The 19,835-nt window shown below is 41.7% G+C and overlaps 1 protein-coding gene across 2 annotated transcripts; it reads left to right on the plus strand.

Annotated features, from left to right (window-relative positions):
* Positions 1-1,560: 1,560 nt before the first annotated feature.
* C1H19orf18 (chromosome 1 C19orf18 homolog) lies at positions 1,561-15,965 on the plus strand. 2 transcript variants are annotated; one of them, XM_072842677.1, is made up of 7 exons: positions 1,561-2,093; positions 4,419-4,484; positions 5,576-5,617; positions 8,430-8,522; positions 9,136-9,238; positions 13,904-14,070; positions 15,673-15,965. In XM_072842677.1, the coding sequence occupies exons 1-7, from the start codon at positions 1,973-1,975 to the stop codon at positions 15,789-15,791; spliced, it is 711 nt and encodes a 236-aa protein (XP_072698778.1). In that variant the 5' UTR covers positions 1,561-1,972; the 3' UTR covers positions 15,792-15,965. The 2 variants fall into 2 exon arrangements, with proteins under 2 accessions (XP_072698778.1, XP_072698782.1); XM_072842681.1 differs by lacking the exon at positions 1,561-2,093 and adding an exon at positions 3,287-4,296 and having other exon boundaries at positions 15,673-15,963.
* The last annotated feature ends 3,870 nt before the right edge of the window (positions 15,966-19,835 follow it).

The following is a 19,835-nucleotide window of genomic DNA, read 5'->3' on the forward strand; positions in this document are numbered from 1 at the left end:
TCCCGGACCAGGATTATGCCCTGAGCCGAAAGCAGATGCTCAGCCGCTGAGCCACCCAGGCGTCGTAGACAAGGTCCTGCACTCAAGGCCCACAAATCAACCACATCATGGCAAAAGTACTGACGATCAAGAGAAGCGCCAGTACAGCAAAAGACCAACTCTCAACCTGAAGCAAAACGCTAAGGCAACCAGAGGACCGCGGGGGCAGGGAGAGGCCGCAGGGGCCGGCCCCATCCTTGCAAGGAGGGCCGGGTGTTTCTCCCCAGTTAGTTCTGCCTCCGGGGAGCTGAAGATCGAGGGAGCTCGGAGCAGACAACCCCACCGCCTGATGCGCGTTTCCCTCATACCAGCGCCAGCAGCCAAATAGCATCGTTGAAGCCCTCGGCCTCCGCGCCGCTCCCGGAACCACGCCTGCCTTCACGCCTGCGACTTTGCCCTCACTCTTCCCGCAGCCCCTCTACCAGGAGGGTAATTCAGGCGCCCACCCGCGTCCACCTCCCCACAGGCCACCCGCGGGCCGCAGATTTCGTTAACCTCGGAGACGGCTGCCAGGCCGCAGGGCCTTCTGGGACTTCCGCCAATACAGGCCGTGGAGACACCGGGTCCGGGTCCGCTTCTGGGAAGCGCGCCGGGAGCCGACCTCTTCCTTCTCCCCTAGGTCCGCTGCCTCCTGGGCAAGAGCTCTCTGCGGTTCTCTCCCAGCCCAGTGGGAGTGATCACGGGGTGGCGGGAAAATTCTCTGGCTGGTGGGCCGCGTTTAAAGTTCACAGTTGAGGGACGCCTGGGTTTCTCAGCGGTTGAGCGTCTGCCTTCCGCTCAGGGCGTGATCCCGGGTGCGGGATTGAGTCCCACAATCGGGTTCCCTGAGAAAAGCCTGCTTCTCCCTCTACGTCTCTGCCTCTTTCTCTTTGTTTTCATGAATAAATAAATAAGATCTATAAAAACAAAAACAGCTCCCAGATGGGCCCCTCGGCGTCCCTGCGAGGAGTAGCCTGGGGACAGTTTGCAGATATTGGAACAATAGTTCTGCTTGTATACCAGCCGTACATAGGGCACATAAAGGGGGGAATACTGTTTTGTAAACATACAAACATTTTAATGGTGAGGGGAAATGAAAAGAACGGAAACCTGTGGCAATAAATTTACATATATTTTCAAGAGCTATAAATGAAAATGTGAATGATTACGAGATACAATCCAAGTGCTTCCTGCATGAGTAGACCCAGTAATGTAGAAATGTGAGTTTTCACTAATCTGCGGACTGAAGAACATCCAAACTAATTATCCAAAATAATAGCTTTTATTTTTATTTAAAGATTTTATTTATTTATTCATGAGAGAGAGAGAGAGAGAGAGAGAGAGAGAGAGAGAGAGGCAGAGACACAGGCAGAGGGAGAAGCAGGCACCATGCCAGGAGCCTGACGTGGGACTCGATCCGGATACTCCAGGATCACGCCCTGGGCCAAAGGCAGGCGCCAAACCGCCAGGCCACCCAGGGATCCTCCAAAATAATAGCTTTTAAAAAGAAATGAGGGATCCCTGGGTGGCGCAGCGGTTTGGCGCCTGCCTTTGGCCCAGGGCGTGATCCTGGAGACCCGGGATCGAATCCCACGTCAGGCTCCCGGTGCATGGAGCCTGCTTCTCCCTCTGCCTATGTCTCTGCCTCTCTCTCTCTCTCCCTGTGTGACTATCATAAATAAATAAAAAAAATTTAAAAAAAATAAAAAGAAATGAGCTATCAAGCCATGAAAAGACGTGGAAGAACCTCAAATACATATTAGTGAGTGAAAGAACCCAATCTGAAAAGACTTCATACTATAGGATTCCAACTATATGACATTTTGGAAAATGCAAAATTATGGAAACAGTAAAAAGACTGGTGATTGCCAGGAAGAGAGTGGAGGGAGAAATGAACAGGTGGAGTTGGAAAGGTTTTTATTTTTTTATTTTTTAAAGATTTATTTATTCATTTATGATAGATATATATATAGAGAGAGAGGCAGAGACACAGGAGGAGGGAGAAGCAGGCTCCATGCTGGGAGCCCGACGTGGGACTCGATCCCCGGACTCCAGGATCGCGCCCTGGGTCAAAGGTAGGCGCTAAACCACTGAGCCACCCAGGGATCTCTAGGAAAGATTTTTAGAGCAGTGCAGCTATTCTGTATGATACTACAGTTTGGATAAATCTAATGATATATTTCAACCCATGAATTATAGAATTATAATCCATAGAATTATAACCCATAGAATTATAGGTTCTCAAACCCATAGAATTATAACAAACCCATAGAATTATAACACCAGGAGTCAACTGCACCCCATGAGGGGCTGCACAGCGGGGTCACCTAGAGAGTGAGCTCAATGAAGCAGGTGGGGAGCAGAAGGTGAATATCCATGGGCAAGTACCTTTATTGGGGGCCAGGATGGAGTACATAAGAATAGGTGGGAGAGGATATCATTGATACATTTGAATATTGATAGGTCGTGTTCAGGGGAGAGCAAAGGGGAACCTGTAGCAGGGACCAGACTTATCACTTAGGTAACCTGGTCACCTGAGTGAGGTGCTCAGAGCCTGTGTGGATGTTGAGGCAACAGGAAAATATGAAGTTTCAAAATTTACGGTATAGTGAAATAAGATGAAGGGGGTAAAAGGTACAAACTTCCAGTTATAAAATAAGTCATAGGGATGTAATATACAGCATAGTGACTAAAGTTAATATTATATTGTGTAATACTATAGTTGCTAAGAAAGTGGATCTTAAAAATTCCCATCACAAGAAAGTGTTGCTCAAGAATCTCTCTCCCTCTTCCTCTGCCCCTCCCTCTCCTATCTAAAGTAAATAAATAAATCTTTAAAAAAGAAAGAAAGGATAGTTGGCCTTTGGTGTACCGTGCAAGTGGAAACAGTTTCTAATCTGAGGGGGTTTTACAAGCATTGGAAGATCTAATCTGTTATTATGATTGGTAGAAGTGACTTGAAACCTACCTTGGAAGTTTTGAGAACTACTGGATGGACAAAGGACAAATACAAGGGACAGCCTTCTTCTATGCTGTATCTTTTCAATCCTGTGTCTACATTTTGAGATGATTCCATTAATTTTATTTATTTATTTAGTTAGTTAGTTAGTTAGTTAGTTATAGATTTTATTTATTTATTCACGAGAGACACAGAGAGGCGGAGAGTAGGCAGAGGGAGAAGCAGGCTCCCTGCGAGGAGCCCAATGCAGGGCTGGATCCCAGGACCTGGGATCACGCCCTGAGCCAAAGGCAGATGCTCAACCACTGAGCCACCCAGGTGCCCCAATTAATCTCTTTTAAAGAAACTTCTGGAGGCGACCCCTGGGGTCTGGGCTTCTGAACAGTACCCTGACAGTGGAGGTGTACTGAATTGCTTTTTTGCAGTTACTCTTCCATTTTACAATAGGAACTAACATTCAGTGCCAACACTATGTTTGAGCTTTGCGTGGATTATATTATTTAAACATTATTATGGGGAACCTGGGTGGCTCAGTGATTGGGAACCTGGGTGGCTCAGTGATTGAGCATCTGTCTTTGGCTCAGGTCATGATCCCGGGATCTGGGATCGAGTCCCACATCAGTCCCCTTGCAGGGAGCCTGCTTCTCCCTCTGCCTGTGTCTCTGCCCCCCTCTCTCTCTCTGTGTGTCTCTCATGAATAAATAAAGAAAATCTTTTTTAAAAATAAAGATTATTATAACCCTGTGAGGTAGGTGCTATTTCTTCCTCCTATTTTACACCTAAGGGAACGAAAGCTCAGGGGTTAAGTAACCTGATCAAGCAGAAATGTCTAGGAAGCCAGAAATTAGGACTAGAATTCAGGCATCTGAATACAGAGCCCTACTGTGTTCTCTATTTGCCTTTTATGTGTCTCACTGGATTATAATTAATCTTCATTGCCTCTTTACTAGTCTATACACTCACTGAGGGCTGGGCCCTGGCTTCATTCTTATCTGTATCCACAGATGAGCCTCCTCCCACACCCCATCCCATTAATCTCCCCATTGGCTGATGAGGTTCTGTGAAGGAAATCCAGGTGGCAACTTGAGCTGACCTCACACTGGTAACTCCAAGTCAGAACCCAAACATTCCGTAGGGAACATTTTCTTAGTTCCTCAGATAAATAGAGGGCAGATACTGCACTATAGCTAAATATTTCCTTTCATTCATATGATAAAAGACTAACAGTTTTGGAGTGATGGACAAAGTTAGAAGTTCTTTCACCATTCTAGTTTTGTTTTTAATGGAATATCCAATTCTTTTATGCTTGCCTTATGGAGGTGAGTTCAAACCAGTTGAACTAGCAACAGACTTAATGAGTAGCTTCAACTATCGTTTTTACTAGTTCATGGGAAATAAAAAGGGGTAATGACATTTCACTGCTATGAGTTTTCTTTTCAAGGCTACAAACAGCTACAAACATCCGCAAATGTCACTAAGCAGAAAGGACTTACTTCAAGACCCAGAGGTAAGTCATTATATTACTCATTTGGTGAAATGAGAACCAAAGTCTGGGGTCCTCCTATTTGCTATACCAATGTGTCTTTTTTTTGTGTATTTGTTAGTAGCATGGTCTATACAATAATATAATTACATAAGCATTGCTTGGAAATTAATCCTATATTATTCTCTCTCTGTAAGCTGTGCTTTCTTTTAGGGGTGCCTGGGTGGCTCAGTGGTTGAGCGTCTGCCTTCGGCCCAGGGCGTGATCCTGGAGTCCCAGGATCGAGTCCCACATCGGGCTCCCTGCATGGAGCCTGCTTCTCCCTCTGCCTGTGTCCCTGCTTCTCTCTCTCTCTCTCTCTCTCTCTCTCTCTCATGAATAAATAAATAAATCTTAAAAAAAAGAAATTGCCAGGCTTCTCTTTCATTTCACTTAGCACACACAGAAACTGAGACCACATCAGGATCATTTGAATGTGTCTCTATGACTTTAATTGTAATTTGAGGCATGTTTTGGTGGTGGACCCATATGAATCCAGATACGGATGCCTTGCAAGTGTAAAATGTTCTTTATCATCATCTGCCTTCTGTGATTTGCACTCTGAGTCCTGAAACTCTGTGTATCTAAAACAGAGAAACTGACCTTGACAGTTGGTGAAGTCAGGCCCCAACTCTTTGTGAAGATATGTGGTAGTTATAAACAACCTCTATTCTGTACAAGGGAAATGCTATCTGCACAATATAATAGCATCTAATTTCTGTAGGAAGAAAGGATACTGCCATGGGGCCCTCCCTGGCACTGGCTCTCTGACCTTTTGCCACAGACCCCTTCAAATCTGTGAGGTCCTCAACCAGCTCATGTGACTGCAAAAACAGACCAGAAGCCAAATGCATTATGTTCTTACACTCTGTATTCATAAAAGGATACACTAGATGCAAACAAAAGAAATTGCAAATTAAATCACATATTTCAATGAGGCATTGTAATAAATTTATTAACAGCATTTACCATCTTAGCTATTAGGTCCCCTTGTCTAATACCAAGTTATTTCTTTATTTTCCTAAATCTATCTTAAACTTGTCTCTTCTCTCTGATTCCTTTGAATGGCCTTCTAGCTCCGAGATCTACTATGCCCAACCAATTCCCAAGGCATCATGGTAAGTCAAGGGATCTGGGAGGGTGGTGGGGATTCAGGGACATTCCCAAAGCTGTTGTGGTGTATGGCTCCAGAGGACACCCCCACAGTGCTCATCACTAATTTGTACAGCCCTTTATGCAAATTAGAAAAAGGAGTCCCCCTGGGTGGTTGATTCAGGCATGATGCCACTCAGAGAAGATTAGGAAATAGCACATGTCAAAGAATCAGGAAATACAGAGAATCTTAAAAACACAATTAATACATCCAGCAATCCTGGACACATTATTGATTTTTTTAAAGCTTAGCTATGAATATTTCACTTGCCTGTTCACCCCCATACTGCCAAAGCCAAGAGACCTGGGATTCTAATCTTTACCTTGAAACCAACTTGTGCTGTGAGCTTCCACTAGAGAAACCTCCGAGGTGCCTGAGCTTTGGGTCCCAAGTGCAGGTTCCAATATGGAGATAGAGGACAGAATTGTTTTAGATTATTGAAGACTCAATTTTCTCTGTAATTCTTAGTGCTTGGTTATATGGAAAGAAGCTTAATTCATAATAAAGGAAATATTCATTCCAGTTTTCAGCTATCATGTTGAAAGTAGACAGAATATTTCATTAAAAAACTGGCAAAGGAGTTGGGAAATACAATCTCTCTCTATCTCTCTCTCTCTCTCTCTCTCTCTCTTTCTCTCTCTCTCTCTCTTTAAGTAGGCTCCATGCCCAGTGTGGAGCCCAATGTGGGGCTTGAACTCATGACCCTGAGATCAAGACCTGAGCAAAATCAAAAGTCAGATGCTTAGCCAACTGAGACACCCAGGCGCCCCTAATCTAACATTTTTTTTAATTGAAGTATAATTAACATAGTATCCTGTTAGTTTCAAGTGTATATAATCTCATATCTGGTGTGTAGGCTAGGAACAAGTGCAACTTCTATAAAGGGCCATTGACTATTCTTAAAATAAAAAGAATGTATATACTTTTTGGCCCAGAGTATTGAAATATACCTGAGATTTATTTTTAATCAGGTATGATAAGACATACAGATGTGGAAATTATTGTTCATGAAGGAAGAACATTATACTCACAGATTTCTAGAAGCAGGAAGCAGAGGGATGAGAGGGAAGAGCATGGCCCCGAGTTTTTATTGGTGTTTTCAAGGGAAGGAATGGGTGACGTGGGTAGGTACACTGAGTAGTGGAGAATTGGAATGATTATGGTGGGTTCTGGGCTATAGGAGTGGTTTCTAGTTGTCCAGCACCTGGCCCTGGGATAATTTAGGGCAGGGGGAACATTGGCTTCGTGCATGAGAGGTAGTTAGGAGTGTGGGCTCTGGATTGGATGGTTTATATCAAAGGCATGCTCACAGGGGAGTTGTTTGAGATTTGTAGGAAATAGCCCTGGGAGGGACAGTCTGTCCAGGATCAAACCCTCAAATACCAAAGTTTCAAAAACATAGAAAATAGGAAGCCTGACTGGCTCAGTCAGTGGAGTGTGCAACTTTGGTCTCAAGCAACTCATATGTTGGGTGTAGAGATTACTTAAAAACAAAATAACTTAAAAATACAGAAAATAAGAAAATATAGTCAATATACACAGAAGTTTCATTTCTAGGAGATTTTATTAAAAAGTGTTTCTCAGGGTGCCTGGATGGTGCAGTTAGTTAATTATTTGACTCTTGATTTCAGCTCAGGTCATGATCTCAGGATCATGAGATTGAGTCCTTCTTTGGGCTCTGCGCCCAGTAGGGATTCTGCTAGAGATTCTCTCTCCCTCTGCCCCTTCCCCCATGCCCACTCTCTCAGATAAATGAGTAAATCTTTTTTAAAAATGTTTCTCATTTCTCTAACCCACTTATTCTCCTTTTCTTCTTGATGACTTTCACATCTATTTTTCTTGTTCAGCACAACCCCCAACATGTTTACCTTACTCTCACCCTTGTTTCTTCCATCACTGGCAACATACAAGCTGTCAAAAGAGAGTATCTGCATCTCCCTTCCCCCATCTACCTGCAATTGCACCGTTGTTCTCTGCCTTCCTTCCTTTCCAGGGCAAGGATGGCCCCAGCCAGTGAGCCAGTATCCATTTCTGCCAACTCACAGGTGCTACTGGCAATTCTCTCCCCATTTCCTGTAGTATCACAACTTAGAGTATCACTCCCATTCTCCTATGAATGTACTGTCAATTCTCTCATCTTAGAAAGCAAAACCCATCTCTTGATCCCATAAGCTCTTCTGGAATATGCCCTGACTGCTCCCCCACAACACTAAGTTCCTCAAGAGTTTCTAAAACTACTGTCTTCAATTCCTTTCCTCCTGTCCTCTGTTGAACTGTTAAAGTCACTAGGGCAACTCCACCACATTGTTAGCACTGCCTGAGTCCGTTCTTCCAATGACCTTCCCAGGGTCAAACCCAGAGGCCATATTGATATCTTCTGTAACTCATTTTTTCTCTCTGCCCCAGTATTTCATTGGGAAAACCTGAAAGCACATAGGAGAGTAGAAAAAAATCATAGAGTGAACACCCACATTCTCCACGCCTGTGGTCTACAATTATGCATTTTATACCACTAGCCTTTTCATAGCTCAGGTTCTTTTCATCATGCTCACCTGACCCTCATTGATGGGTGAACTTCAGGGAAGTTTTTAGTTTAGTTGCAGAACTCCTTCTGCGCCAGAGAGAGGGAAGGCCAAGTGCAGGACAAAGATCACCTCAATGTGTCAGATTTTACAAGTGGCTGAATAATGTACTTACTTTGCCAGTTGTTCTTTCATTTAAAATTAAAATTAAATGATATGAATGATAACTCTCTGGTTATTTTTTTTTAATTTCAGGTAATGGGAAGGGTGATACACCTAGCCCTATAAAGAACAACCAGAGTTTTAAGGCACATTCGACACCCCTGAACACCGACACCTGGAATGCAGGTTCCTGGAATGGCATTCTTGATTTCTAACACCCTTTCAGCACAGCACTGCACACCCTGAGACCATCAAAGAAACATGTGAATTGTCAAACTAAAGCCACTCTCCAGGGTGCCTGGATGGCTCAGTGGTTGAGCGGCTGCCTTTGGCTCAGGTTGTGATCCTGGGGACCTGGGATCAAGCCCTGCATCAGGCTCCCCAGGGAGCCTGTTTCTCCTTCTGCCTATGTCTCTGCCTCTCTCTGTGTCTCTCATGAATAAATAAATAAATAAAAGTTTTTTAAAAACCACTCTCCTTTCAGCTACAGAGATGGCAGGTGCTGCTATACAGAGCCAGAGATCCTGTGTCTCTACAGAGTGAAAAAGGGCTTTGACAAAGGACAAGAGGCAGAGGAAGCAAAGGGAGTTAGAGATTACACGGGAATTCTAATTATATCTGTTCACACGGGCTGTGCAATCTAGCCTCCATATTTTTAAAAATCAAGGATGCTATCTTTTATGGTACTTCTGATTTTGTCTCCCATCCCCTTTTGGAATAACAATATGATTAACAAATCTATTGACTGATAGACATAAGTGAAATGAAATTTTATGAGAACTTTTCTTTCCATTTTCAGCACTGATTCCACACAGATCTGCTCTTGTTCAAGTAATTGTAATTGCGTGCGTAGCCTTCAGCATTGCCCTGATATGTGGAATTACTATTTCCTATGTGATATAGTAAGTATATACTAAGTATCATTTACCATCCTCAAGTAAGACATAACAAACTAACTAGATTATTTAGTATCGACAATGGTAATAATGATGATTCTTATAATCACTAAATTTTTATAGTCTTTCTAAATTTCCACACTAGCATTTTTCAGAATATGGACCGTACTCATGTTGGGTCATAATATAAATTTAAAAAAATAAATAGAAAAAAATAATAAATAAATAGGACAGAATACAACTTAGTAGGATAGAAAATATTAGAAAGCATTACATGTATTAATGTAAATGCTGATTTTTAACTTTTCAGACAGACAAATACACAGTTATGAGGCAAAATGTATTTCCTATTGTGGATCATAGTCAAAATGTTTGAAAGCCACTAAGATGCTTCCATCCTTCCAAAAGGTGATGTTCTAAAGTGAGCTTGATACTTTGACAGGAATCTAAGGCAAAGCAGAAAAATTGTGACTGCTCTCTTTTCAGTAGACATTTGTTATTATCTGGGAAAACAGTAGCATTTGGGGAAGATACTTCATCTTGTTTGCACAAATAAAGTTTGTGGTCAAGCTCTTTCAAATGATGTGATCATTTAGAGTTAGTATTAGACAAAATGCAGACTCTGAATTTATGCTATTCTGACCAGAATGATATACTGATTCCTTCTCCAAGATTCAGTGCCAGGATTCTGTTATATCCCATCAGAAACAGCTTGCGGAAGTAATACATTATTTGATCTATTGGAATTGAGCATGAACACAAGGAATATGTTGGCGTGTATGGGGTATTTTTTAAGATACTCATTTTAGGACCACCTTTGAGTATGTCCAATAAAGGCAAATAAGATTAAAGGTAAAATTGAAGACATTTTACAAATGAGAGGGTGTAACTAGCGTGTTTAGTTCTGAGATATATAACATGGTGATCTTTCACTCTATTTATGTAGCTGCATTTTCAGTTTATTTTCATTAGTATAGACAATGATGTTAATATAGAGAGAGTTTTCTAATATTATTCACTAAAAAATCCTCTGGGACTTGCAATGCCCAGTTATGTTGCTGAGCTAATGTCAACTCTCAACAGCTTTTATATTTGTGTTACTCATAGGGCCACATCAAGCTATTTTAGAGCATGAGGCAAAAGGAAAAATATATCCCCCAAAGTACATGATTCAATGTAATTTCTAGTGCTTAATTTTTTCCAGGAATAGATTTTTTAAGAGTTTTTAATTTATTTATTCATGAGAGACCGAGAGAGAGAGAGAGAGACAGAGAGAGAGAGAGACAGAGACACAGGTAGAAGGAGAAGCAGGCTCCATGTAGGGAGCCCGACGTGGGACTCGATCCCAGGTCTCCAGGATCACGCCCTGGGCTGAAGGCGGTGCTAAACCCCTGAGCCACCCAGGCTGCCCCAGGAATAGATTTTGAAAATACTATTGTTGGGCAACCCCGGTAGTGCAGCGGTTTAGTGCTGCCTGCAGCCCAGGGTGTGATCCTGGAGACCTGGGATCCAGTCCCATGTCAGGCTCCCCGCACAGAGCCTGCTTATCCCTCTGCCTGTGTCTCTGTCTCCCTCTCTTTCCGTGTGTCTCTCATGAATAAATAAATAAAATTTTTAAAAAAAGAAATAAAATACTATTGGTAAGTTTGCTTTCATTTAAACCAGGAAAGTAAAATAATAATAAATTCTGTTTCTGGTATAGATAAAATATTTAAACTTAAGGTGAATTTTGATATGCTACTTTTCAAATTGGTAATACATTATCAACTTCTTTAATGTTTTGGAAAAAAATAACTACTTAATACATAAAAAACATGGGGCACCTGGGTGGCACAGTTGGTTGGTTGGGTGTTGGACTCTTGGTTTTGGCTGAGGTCATAATCTCAGGGTTGGGGGATCAAGCCCCACCTGGAGCTCCACACTCAGCCAGAGTCAGCTTGGGACTCTCCTTCCCTTTCCCTCTGCCCCTCCAGACCCCACCCCATCTCTGAAATAAATAAATAAATCTTAAAACAAATTGTATTTTTTAGGTTTTATTTATTTATTCATGAGAGACACACAGAGAGAGGCAGAGACATAGGCAGAGGGAAAAGCAGGCTCCCTGTGGCAAGCCTAATATGGAACTCAATCCCAGGACCCCAGAATCATAACCTGAGCCAAAGGCAGATGATCAACAACTGAGCCACCCAAGCACCCCTTTAAACAAATTTTTAAAAGGATTCTGTTTATTTATTTGAGAGAGAGAGCCATAGAGAGCAGGAGTAGGGAGGAGCAGGGGAGGGGCAGACCCAGAAGGAGAAATAGACTCCCCACTAAGTAGGGAGACTGATCCTGGCTCAACCCTAAGACCCTGGGATCATGACCTGAAATGAAGGCAGATGCTTAAGCAAGTGAACGACCCATACAACCCTAAGTAAATAAATCTAAAAAAATTACATAAGAGACCCCTGGGTGGCTCAGTGATTGAGCATCTGCCTTTGGCTCAGGGCGGGATCCCCATCTGGGGATTGAGTCCCACATCAGGCTTCCTGCAAGGAGCCTGCTTTTCCCTCTGTCTATGTCTCTGCCTCTCTCTCTTTCATGAATAAATAAAATCTTTAAAAATATAAAAATTAAAAAAATATAAAAACATATATAAGGGGCTCACGTTTTTCTTTTGACCCAGGTTCCCATATGGTTCATCATAGCACTATTGGATCCTATGTTTATTTGAAATTTTGATATTTGGTTTATCACAGATTTTTTTTCATTCATTTCAATTTAAGGTATTGAGCTACAATATTTACCATCATTACTGAGTTTTTTTTTTTTTTGGCACATCTTGCAATTGTAATAAAGACATTGGGACAAGACCAGGATTTGGGTAATTACTCTTTTTTTTAAGATTTTATTTATTTATTTTATTTATTCATGAGAGAGACAGAGAGAGAGAGAGAGATGCAGAGACACAGGCAGAGGGAAAAGCAGGCTCCATGCAGGAAGCCTGACATGGGACTCGATCCCAGGACTCCAGAATCACGCCCTGGGCCAAAGGCAGGCGCTAAACCACTGATCCAGCCGGGCTGCCCTATTCTTTTTTTCTTTTTTAAGATTTTATTTATTTATTTATTTATTCATTAGAGACACAGAGAGAGAGAGGCAGAGAAAGAAGCAGGCTCTATGCAGGTAGCCCAATGTGGGACTTGATCCTGGGACCCCGGGATCACAGCCTGAGCTGGAAGGCAGATGCTTAACTGCTAAGCCACCCAGGCGTCCCTTGGGTAATTATTCTTTTTTTTTAATTTTTTAAAATTTATTTATGATAGAGAGAGAGAGAGAGAGAGAGAGAGGCAGAGACATAAGCAGAGGGAGAAGCAGGCTCCATGCACCGGGAGCCCAAGGTGGGATTCGATCCCTGGTCTCCAGGATGGCGCCCTGGGCCAAAGGCAGGCGCTGAACCACTGCGCCACCCAGGGATCCCCAGGTAATTATTCTTAATGATGTTTAGGATCAGCCTAGTTCTTCCTAATTACATACATCAAACAGAATTAGGAAGGTATTAAAAAAAAAAAAGGAAGGTATGTATGTTAGGAAAAAGGAAAGCATTCTATTACCCCTTTTCACATAGCTGCTTGAAAATCCACTTCCAGGGCTTAATCTGGGGTGGGGTGAGCAAGGCACCTACCTCAGGTACAAAATTTAAGAGGGTGCCAAAAAACTCAGTCATCAAGATGAATAGTATTTTATTTTATTTTAAAGATTTTATTTATTTATTTGATAGCACAACCAAGGGGAGCAACAGAGGGAGAGGAAGAAGCTGGCTTCCCATGGAGCAGGGAGCCCAATGTGGGGCATGATCCTAGGAACTGGAATCATGACCTAAGCTGAAGGCAGATGCCTAACCAACTGGGCCACCCAGGTGCCCCAAAATGAATAATATTTGAAGGCAATATTTTATAAAATCTAAATTTATTTAACAAAATATCCACAATGAACAAAATACCACCATTTTAAATACAGGATCAGTAACAGTGCCAGGTCAAGCTATTTCAGAGGGTGAGCAAAAGGAAAAATCAGTAATACCTAGATGGACTTTATTTAAAATGTTGATATTTTGTTCATCGTGGATTTCTTGGCATTCATTTTTCTTTTGTAAAATATTGCATTAAGATATTATTTAGCCTAGGGATCCCTGGGTGGCTTGGCGGTTTGGCACCTGCATTTGGCCCAGGGTATGATCCTGGAGTCCCGGGATCGAGTCCCACATCGGGCTCCCGGCATGGAGCCTGCTTCTCCCTCTGCCTGTGTCTCCGCCCCCCGCCCCGCCGTGTGTGTGTGTGTGTGTGTGTGTGTGTGTGTGTGTGTGTGTGTTTATCATGAATAAATAAATAAATAAATCTTTTTAAAAAAGATATTATTTAGCCTAAAAAGAAGACATTATTATATTCTTATATTATTTTGTGCCCCCCATGAGTTCCTATTCCCCTCATCTAATGCTGGCCCTGAGCCACATTGGGCATCCTTGCCCATCTTCTTCCTATCAGTACACACCAGAGCCCAATCTGCTTCTGCCTCCCTCCCCTGACTACCACCATGTACCAGTGACTTGTTTCCAGTTGAAGATCACAGGATTAAGATGTAATGATTTACCGTGAAAATTGTGCTCTTAAATTCATCCACATTATTCTCCAGTCGGCTGGTCCAGGCTGAGGAAAGACAGCAACTGGTGTGGCTTTATAACAATGTCAGGATACCATTTCTGGAAGATGAGGACGAGGTCTCTGAGGATGAGAGCCAGGATGAGTCCACCTACCTACTTCCAGAGAATGAGAAAGAGCTGGAAAAGTTCATTCACTCAGGTAATTAACCCACCAGTTTATCATGTCAGATGCAGAGTCACATGAAAACTGAGCTGGATTTGATGGTTTGTTTTTCAAAGACAAAGCTAGGAGAGACTTAATGGAGTTTGAGGTAATAAAAGCAAATGTTTACAGTCAGACCTACAGAAATGAACTGTTTTCATCACATTACACAGAGAGCAAACAGCCACGAGTTGCTTGGTCCCTTTTGTGAGGTAATTCCAAGGACCAGAAGCAGAGTTCAGGGGACAAAACTTTCCCCAGACTACACATTTCCCTTTAACACACTTTACAGTGTGGTGTTATTCCTGAGTCTAGAACACAGACAGGTGTCTCTCTGTCACAGTTGGCCTCCCTCTGATGTGGAAACAGGATCCAGGCCCAGAAAACAGACCCTTGTGTGAGAGATGCTCACCACGCCTGCAAGTTTTTGTGAGGAGAAGGCAGGATGTGTGTTCATATACACCTGATTTTATAGAAGTTCTGAGATTCTTGGATTCTCAATTTAAAAAATTCTACAGCAAAAATATGTAGAGTGTGGTGTCTGATTCAACCATGGAGGCATTCCTGGTATGGATCTCCTCTCTGACATCCCCAGACACAGATGGTCAGAGAAAGGCTAGAGGCCAGGAACACAGTGATCAGCAGTGCTTACTGATGCAAGCCCCTAGTTTACCATTAGGAAATATTTTTTCAATGTCTTTTCTTTACATTGAAGTATAACTTTTCTGCATTTAAAAAAAAAACTTTTTATTTTCCAGTGAGTTAACATACAGTGTAATATTAGTTTAAATTGTATAATATAGTGATTCAGCACTTCCATACAACACCTGATGCTCATCACAAGTGCACTCCTTCATCCCCATCAGCTATTTCCTGGTCCTCCCACCCCCTCCCGTCTGATAATCAACAGTTTGTTCTCTATGGTTAAGAGTCTGTTTCTTGGATTGCCTCACTCTCTTTTTCCCACCTTTGCTCATTTATTTTGTTTCTTAAATTACACACAAGTGGGATGCTTGGGTGGCTCAGCAGTTGAGTGTCTGCCTTTGGCCCAGAGCATGATCCTGGTCCAGGGATCGAGTCCTGCATTGGGTTCCCTGTGAGGAGTGTGCTTCTCTCTCTGCGTATGTCTCTGTGTATGTCTCTGCCTCTCTCTGTGTGTCTCTCATGAATAAATAAATAAAATCTTTTTAAAAATTACACACAAGTAAAATCATGATATTTGCCTTTCTCTGACTGACTTACTTCACTTAGCATAATACTCTCTAGCTCCATCCATGACATTGCAAATGGCAAGATTTCATTTCCTTTTATGGCTGAGTAATATTCTATTGTTTATATATACCACATCTTTATCCATTCATCAGCTGACATTTTTTTTTAACTGGTGTGTTTATAAAGCCTGTATATAAGAAGTGAGAAAATAATTTCATTTTTTTGAGGGAAAATAATTTTAAAATTCAATTTCCACCATCCTTTTCAGACAAATAACATTCATTATATCTTGAAAATTCTATTTATACCTTATTTTTTCCAAGTTTTCCCCTCATATCTTTTGTCTCTATTCCTAAGTATCTCAATAACATTATGTCTACATTTTAGTTATTAGATCCAAAAGAAGAAAGCGTATGGAAAACAAGAGATTGAAGAATGAACAAATGTTCATACAGGATACAAAACTGAACAATTCTCTGCACAGTGTATTCTCAGAGAATCTATGAGAGCAAATGAAAGAAATGCAGAACGTGGTAGCCAGTGTGGAGCCAACAGTCACAGGGACAACCCACAACTGGGGACCTGAGAATGACTTACTCCTGGAGAGCTCTGTTCAGAGCACTCTAAAGAAGAAAACTGGAAGTATATAACAGAAAATAAATCCATATGTACAAAAATTCTTGCTTTTTCACTCTCATAGTTCATTTTATAACTATAACTTAATTGGAAAGGAGAGAAATCCAACTTCATCAGTATGAAAGAGAAACTGCCAGGATTTTCTTCTCCTTTTTTTTTTTAAGATTTTATTTATTTATTCATGAGAGACACACAGAGAGAGGCAGAGATCTAGGGAGAGGGAGAAGCAGGTTCCTGTGGGTAGCCCGATGCAGGACTCGATCCCAGAACCCTGGGATCACGACCTTAGCCAAAGGCAGATGCTCAACCACTGAGCCACCTAGGTGTCCCTATTAATGTTTTTAGGATATTCTTTTCTTGCTCCCTAACCAAAAGCACAAATAATTTATTTGGGCCATCTGGCAGACCAAACTAAGAAATCACTCTCATGATACAAAACTTTTCCAGGGATATTATCTATCAATTCCAGTAAATTGTTGCCATTTTACTCACATGGAGACAGAGAATATCAAAATAGTTATGGCAGTGGATTAAGTTGCAATCATCCCTGTTTATTTTTTAAATATTTTATTTATTTATTCATGAGAGACACACAAAGAGAGAGAGAGGCAGAGACACAGGCAGAGGGAGAAGCAGGCTCCATGCAGGGAGGCCGATGTGGGACTCAATGTGGGACTCAATCCCAGGTCTCCAGGATCATGCCCTGGGTCAAAGGCAGGCGCTAAACCGCTGAGCCACCCAGGGATCCCTTCATCCCTGTTTTTAAGGAGCTGGTATCTAGTGAGGAAAAAGGGTCTTCAGGCAAGGAGCTGTAAAGCATGGCCAGTTGTAGTGGATGCTATAAACTGTGGAAATACAGGAGTCAAGACTGAATCCAAATGGGTCAGTGCTTTGGAAAATGGTTTGATGATTCCTCATAATGTTAAACACAGAGTCACTATGTGACCCAGCAATTCCACTCCTTGGGTTGTGTCCAAGAGAACTGAAAAGACACCTACACACACACACACACACACACACACAAAAAAGACACCTACACAGAAAAATCTGTGCACAAATGGTCATAGCAGCACTACTCATAAGAGCAACACGGTGGAAACAATCCAAACGTCCATCAACTGACAAAAAGATAAATAAAATAAGGGGATAGCCATACAACGCAATATTTTTCAGCCATAAGAAAGCAAGAAATACTGATACATCTACAACATAGAAAAACCTTGAAAACATTATGCCAACTGAAATAAGTTAGACTCAAATTTTTAGTCACATATTTTCCAATTGCATTTATACAAAATGCCCTAAACAATCACATCCACAGAGGCAGAAAATAGATAAGTGGTTCCAGGAACTGGGTGAGGGGAAAAAAGGGAAGGACTGCTGATGGTTGTGGGGTTTCTTTTTGGGGTAATGAAAATATTCAAAAATTAAATAATTGTGATGGTTGTACAAGTTGGTGAATATACTAAAATAAAAATACAGGATTATATTCTTTTTAAAAGAGTAAATTTTGTGGGTATGTGAAATAGATCTCAAATGAACTGTTAATTTTTTTTTTTTTTTGTCTGAGGGTGAACTGAAGGCAGACTTGGGCTTCCTGACTCTTCCTTTCAGTTTCCATCTTTCCTAAATTAAGAAAATTATAATAACAACAAAAATCCCAAAGTCCAAAGAATCTTTCAGCCAGCAGTTTGCACCACCTGCCTGGATGGTGCTCCGGGGGTAGAGTTCCACAGGGCATTGGAGACCCAGGGGCAGCAGCCTGAGGAGCTACACCAACTCACAGCCCCTAGGCCTAGATGGGCCTTCAGTGTCCTTCACTGCAACCTCATATCCTTGCACAAGACGCACTCCTCGCTCCTCTGAGATAAAATCCTTTTTTTTTTCAAAGATTTTATTTATTCATGAGAGACACACAGAGAAAGAGGCAGAGACACAGGCAGAGGGAGAAGCAGGCTCCTTGCAGGGAGCCCAATGTGGGACTCGATCCCGGGACCCCAGGATCATGGCCTGAGCCGAAGGCAGATGCTCAACCACTGAGCCACCCAGGTGCCCCTCTTTAGTCAGTACTTGAAACTTACTTTTTCTGATTTAGATAACAATGAAATTGATATTTTGTGATTTTTATTTTTCTTGTTTTTGAAAAATTCTAATGGCTTGAGTTTCATTTTTACTTTAATATTCCCTCCCCCCAAAAAAAATTCCCTCCCAGATTTTCATCTAGCTAGGCTTAATTTTAGGAAAGAAAAATAATTTACTAATATACTAATTTACTAACTTATATAATTTACTAATTATATAATTTACTTTAGTCTTCTTTACGTGGCTATAGTCTAGCATCAACTATATGTTGAGCAATGAGTTATTTTAGTCTTTTTTTAATGTTGTTATTGATATGATAGTCTGACTCTGGTGTATTTATTTGACATGATTAAACCCCGACGAACCCATTACCTTGCCTTCAGAAAATCCTGATAGTTCTAGTTGTTGGGCACTTTCTGTACTTGCCAGAACCATTCCCTTTCCCCTTGCTTCTTTTCTTACCATTTCTCCCATCATACAGATTGTAAGAATAGCATTACTTATGATAAAAGTGCTAAGAATTAAATTGAAATAAGTTTATTTTGCTAAAGTTTTTTGTTTTAATTAGTGCTTAAAAGTATGATGCCTTTAAAAAAAAGCACGATGCCTAGGTGGTTGAGTCAGTTAAGCATCTGCCTTTGGCTCAAGTCATGATCCCAGGGTCCTGGAATCAAGCCCCACATCAGGCTCCCTGCTCAGCGAGGAGCCTGCTTCTCCTTCTCCCGCTCCCCCTTCTTGTGCTGTCAAATAAATAAATAAATAAATAAATAAATAAAATCTTAAAAAAAAAATCAGTGCCTTCTGAGGGGGGCACTTGACAGGATGAGAGCACTGGGTGTTATACTATATGTTGGCAAATCGAAATCCAATAAAAGAATGTACAAAAAAATCAGTGCCTAAATGTAATGCAATACAGTATTTAATAGGCAGCTTTTGTAAATTATTCTCCATAAAATGAAATTCACTTTCAGAACTTATTGTTAGCCATTGGCGCTTTGAAGAGTCCAATGTGTTTATTCTCCTTATCTCTCAAATGCAATAAATCATTTGCTTTTATTATCACTAATTTTAATAACATATTCTTTCCAGGTAAAAAAGTCGATCACTGGGCAGCCCGGGTGATTCAGTGGTTTAGCGCCGCCTTCAGCCCAGGGTGTGGTCCTGGAGACCCAGGATTGAGTTCTGCGTTGGGCTTCCTGCATGGAGCCCGTTTCTCCCTCTGTGTCTCTGCCTCTCTCTCTCTCATGAATAAATAAATAAAATCTTTAAAAAAAAGTTTATCACTTAATAGAAAATGCTTCCTTTTTGTCACGACTGATTTAATAAAAATTCAATTGTGTGAAAATTAGTAATAGTAACAGGAAACCTCACTAAAATGTAGTGATGAAGCTTCAGCAGGTGTGAGGCTCTCACACCCTATCATTTGTTGGGCTGGCGAGACTGGGGACCTCAAAACAGCGACCCCAGGCCAGCAGCCTCCCAATAAGGCTGCCTTGCCGCCCTATCCGCCCTACCCTAACTTAGCACACAAAGACCTGTAACCCTGGCCCTAACTGGAATGAAGCCCTACCTCCATCTTCCTGCCAACACCCTTACCTCCTTACCCTAACTTAGCTTACAAAGACCTGTAACCCTTGCCCTAATTGGAATGCCACCCTGCCCCCATCTTCCCGCCGAAATATCTTTATAGAACCCCCTGCGGTTTGCCTGGGCGCGACTTCCCTATTCAAGCCCCTCCAAGTCTTCATGGAACCTCTCCCGGGAGCACTCCCCATTAAAGCACTCTTGAACCTACTGCCTGGCTCTGCCGTTTTGTTTTGTTTTTTTTTAAT

This window comes from Canis lupus, chromosome 1 (assembly GCF_048164855.1).
Source record: "Canis lupus baileyi chromosome 1, mCanLup2.hap1, whole genome shotgun sequence".
Taxonomy (NCBI): Eukaryota; Metazoa; Chordata; class Mammalia; order Carnivora; family Canidae; genus Canis; species Canis lupus.

Coding starts and splice junctions, on each gene's coding strand:
- C1H19orf18 (XM_072842677.1), top strand. CDS start 1,973: ATGATAGATATATATATAGAGAGAGAGGCAGAGACACAGGAGGAGGGA. Junction 2,094..4,418: donor GATCGCGCCCTGGGTCAAAG/GTAGGCGCTAAA, acceptor TTTCTTTTCAAG/GCTACAAACAGCTACAAACA. Junction 9,239..13,903: donor ACTATTTCCTATGTGATATA/GTAAGTATATAC, acceptor ATTATTCTCCAG/TCGGCTGGTCCAGGCTGAGG.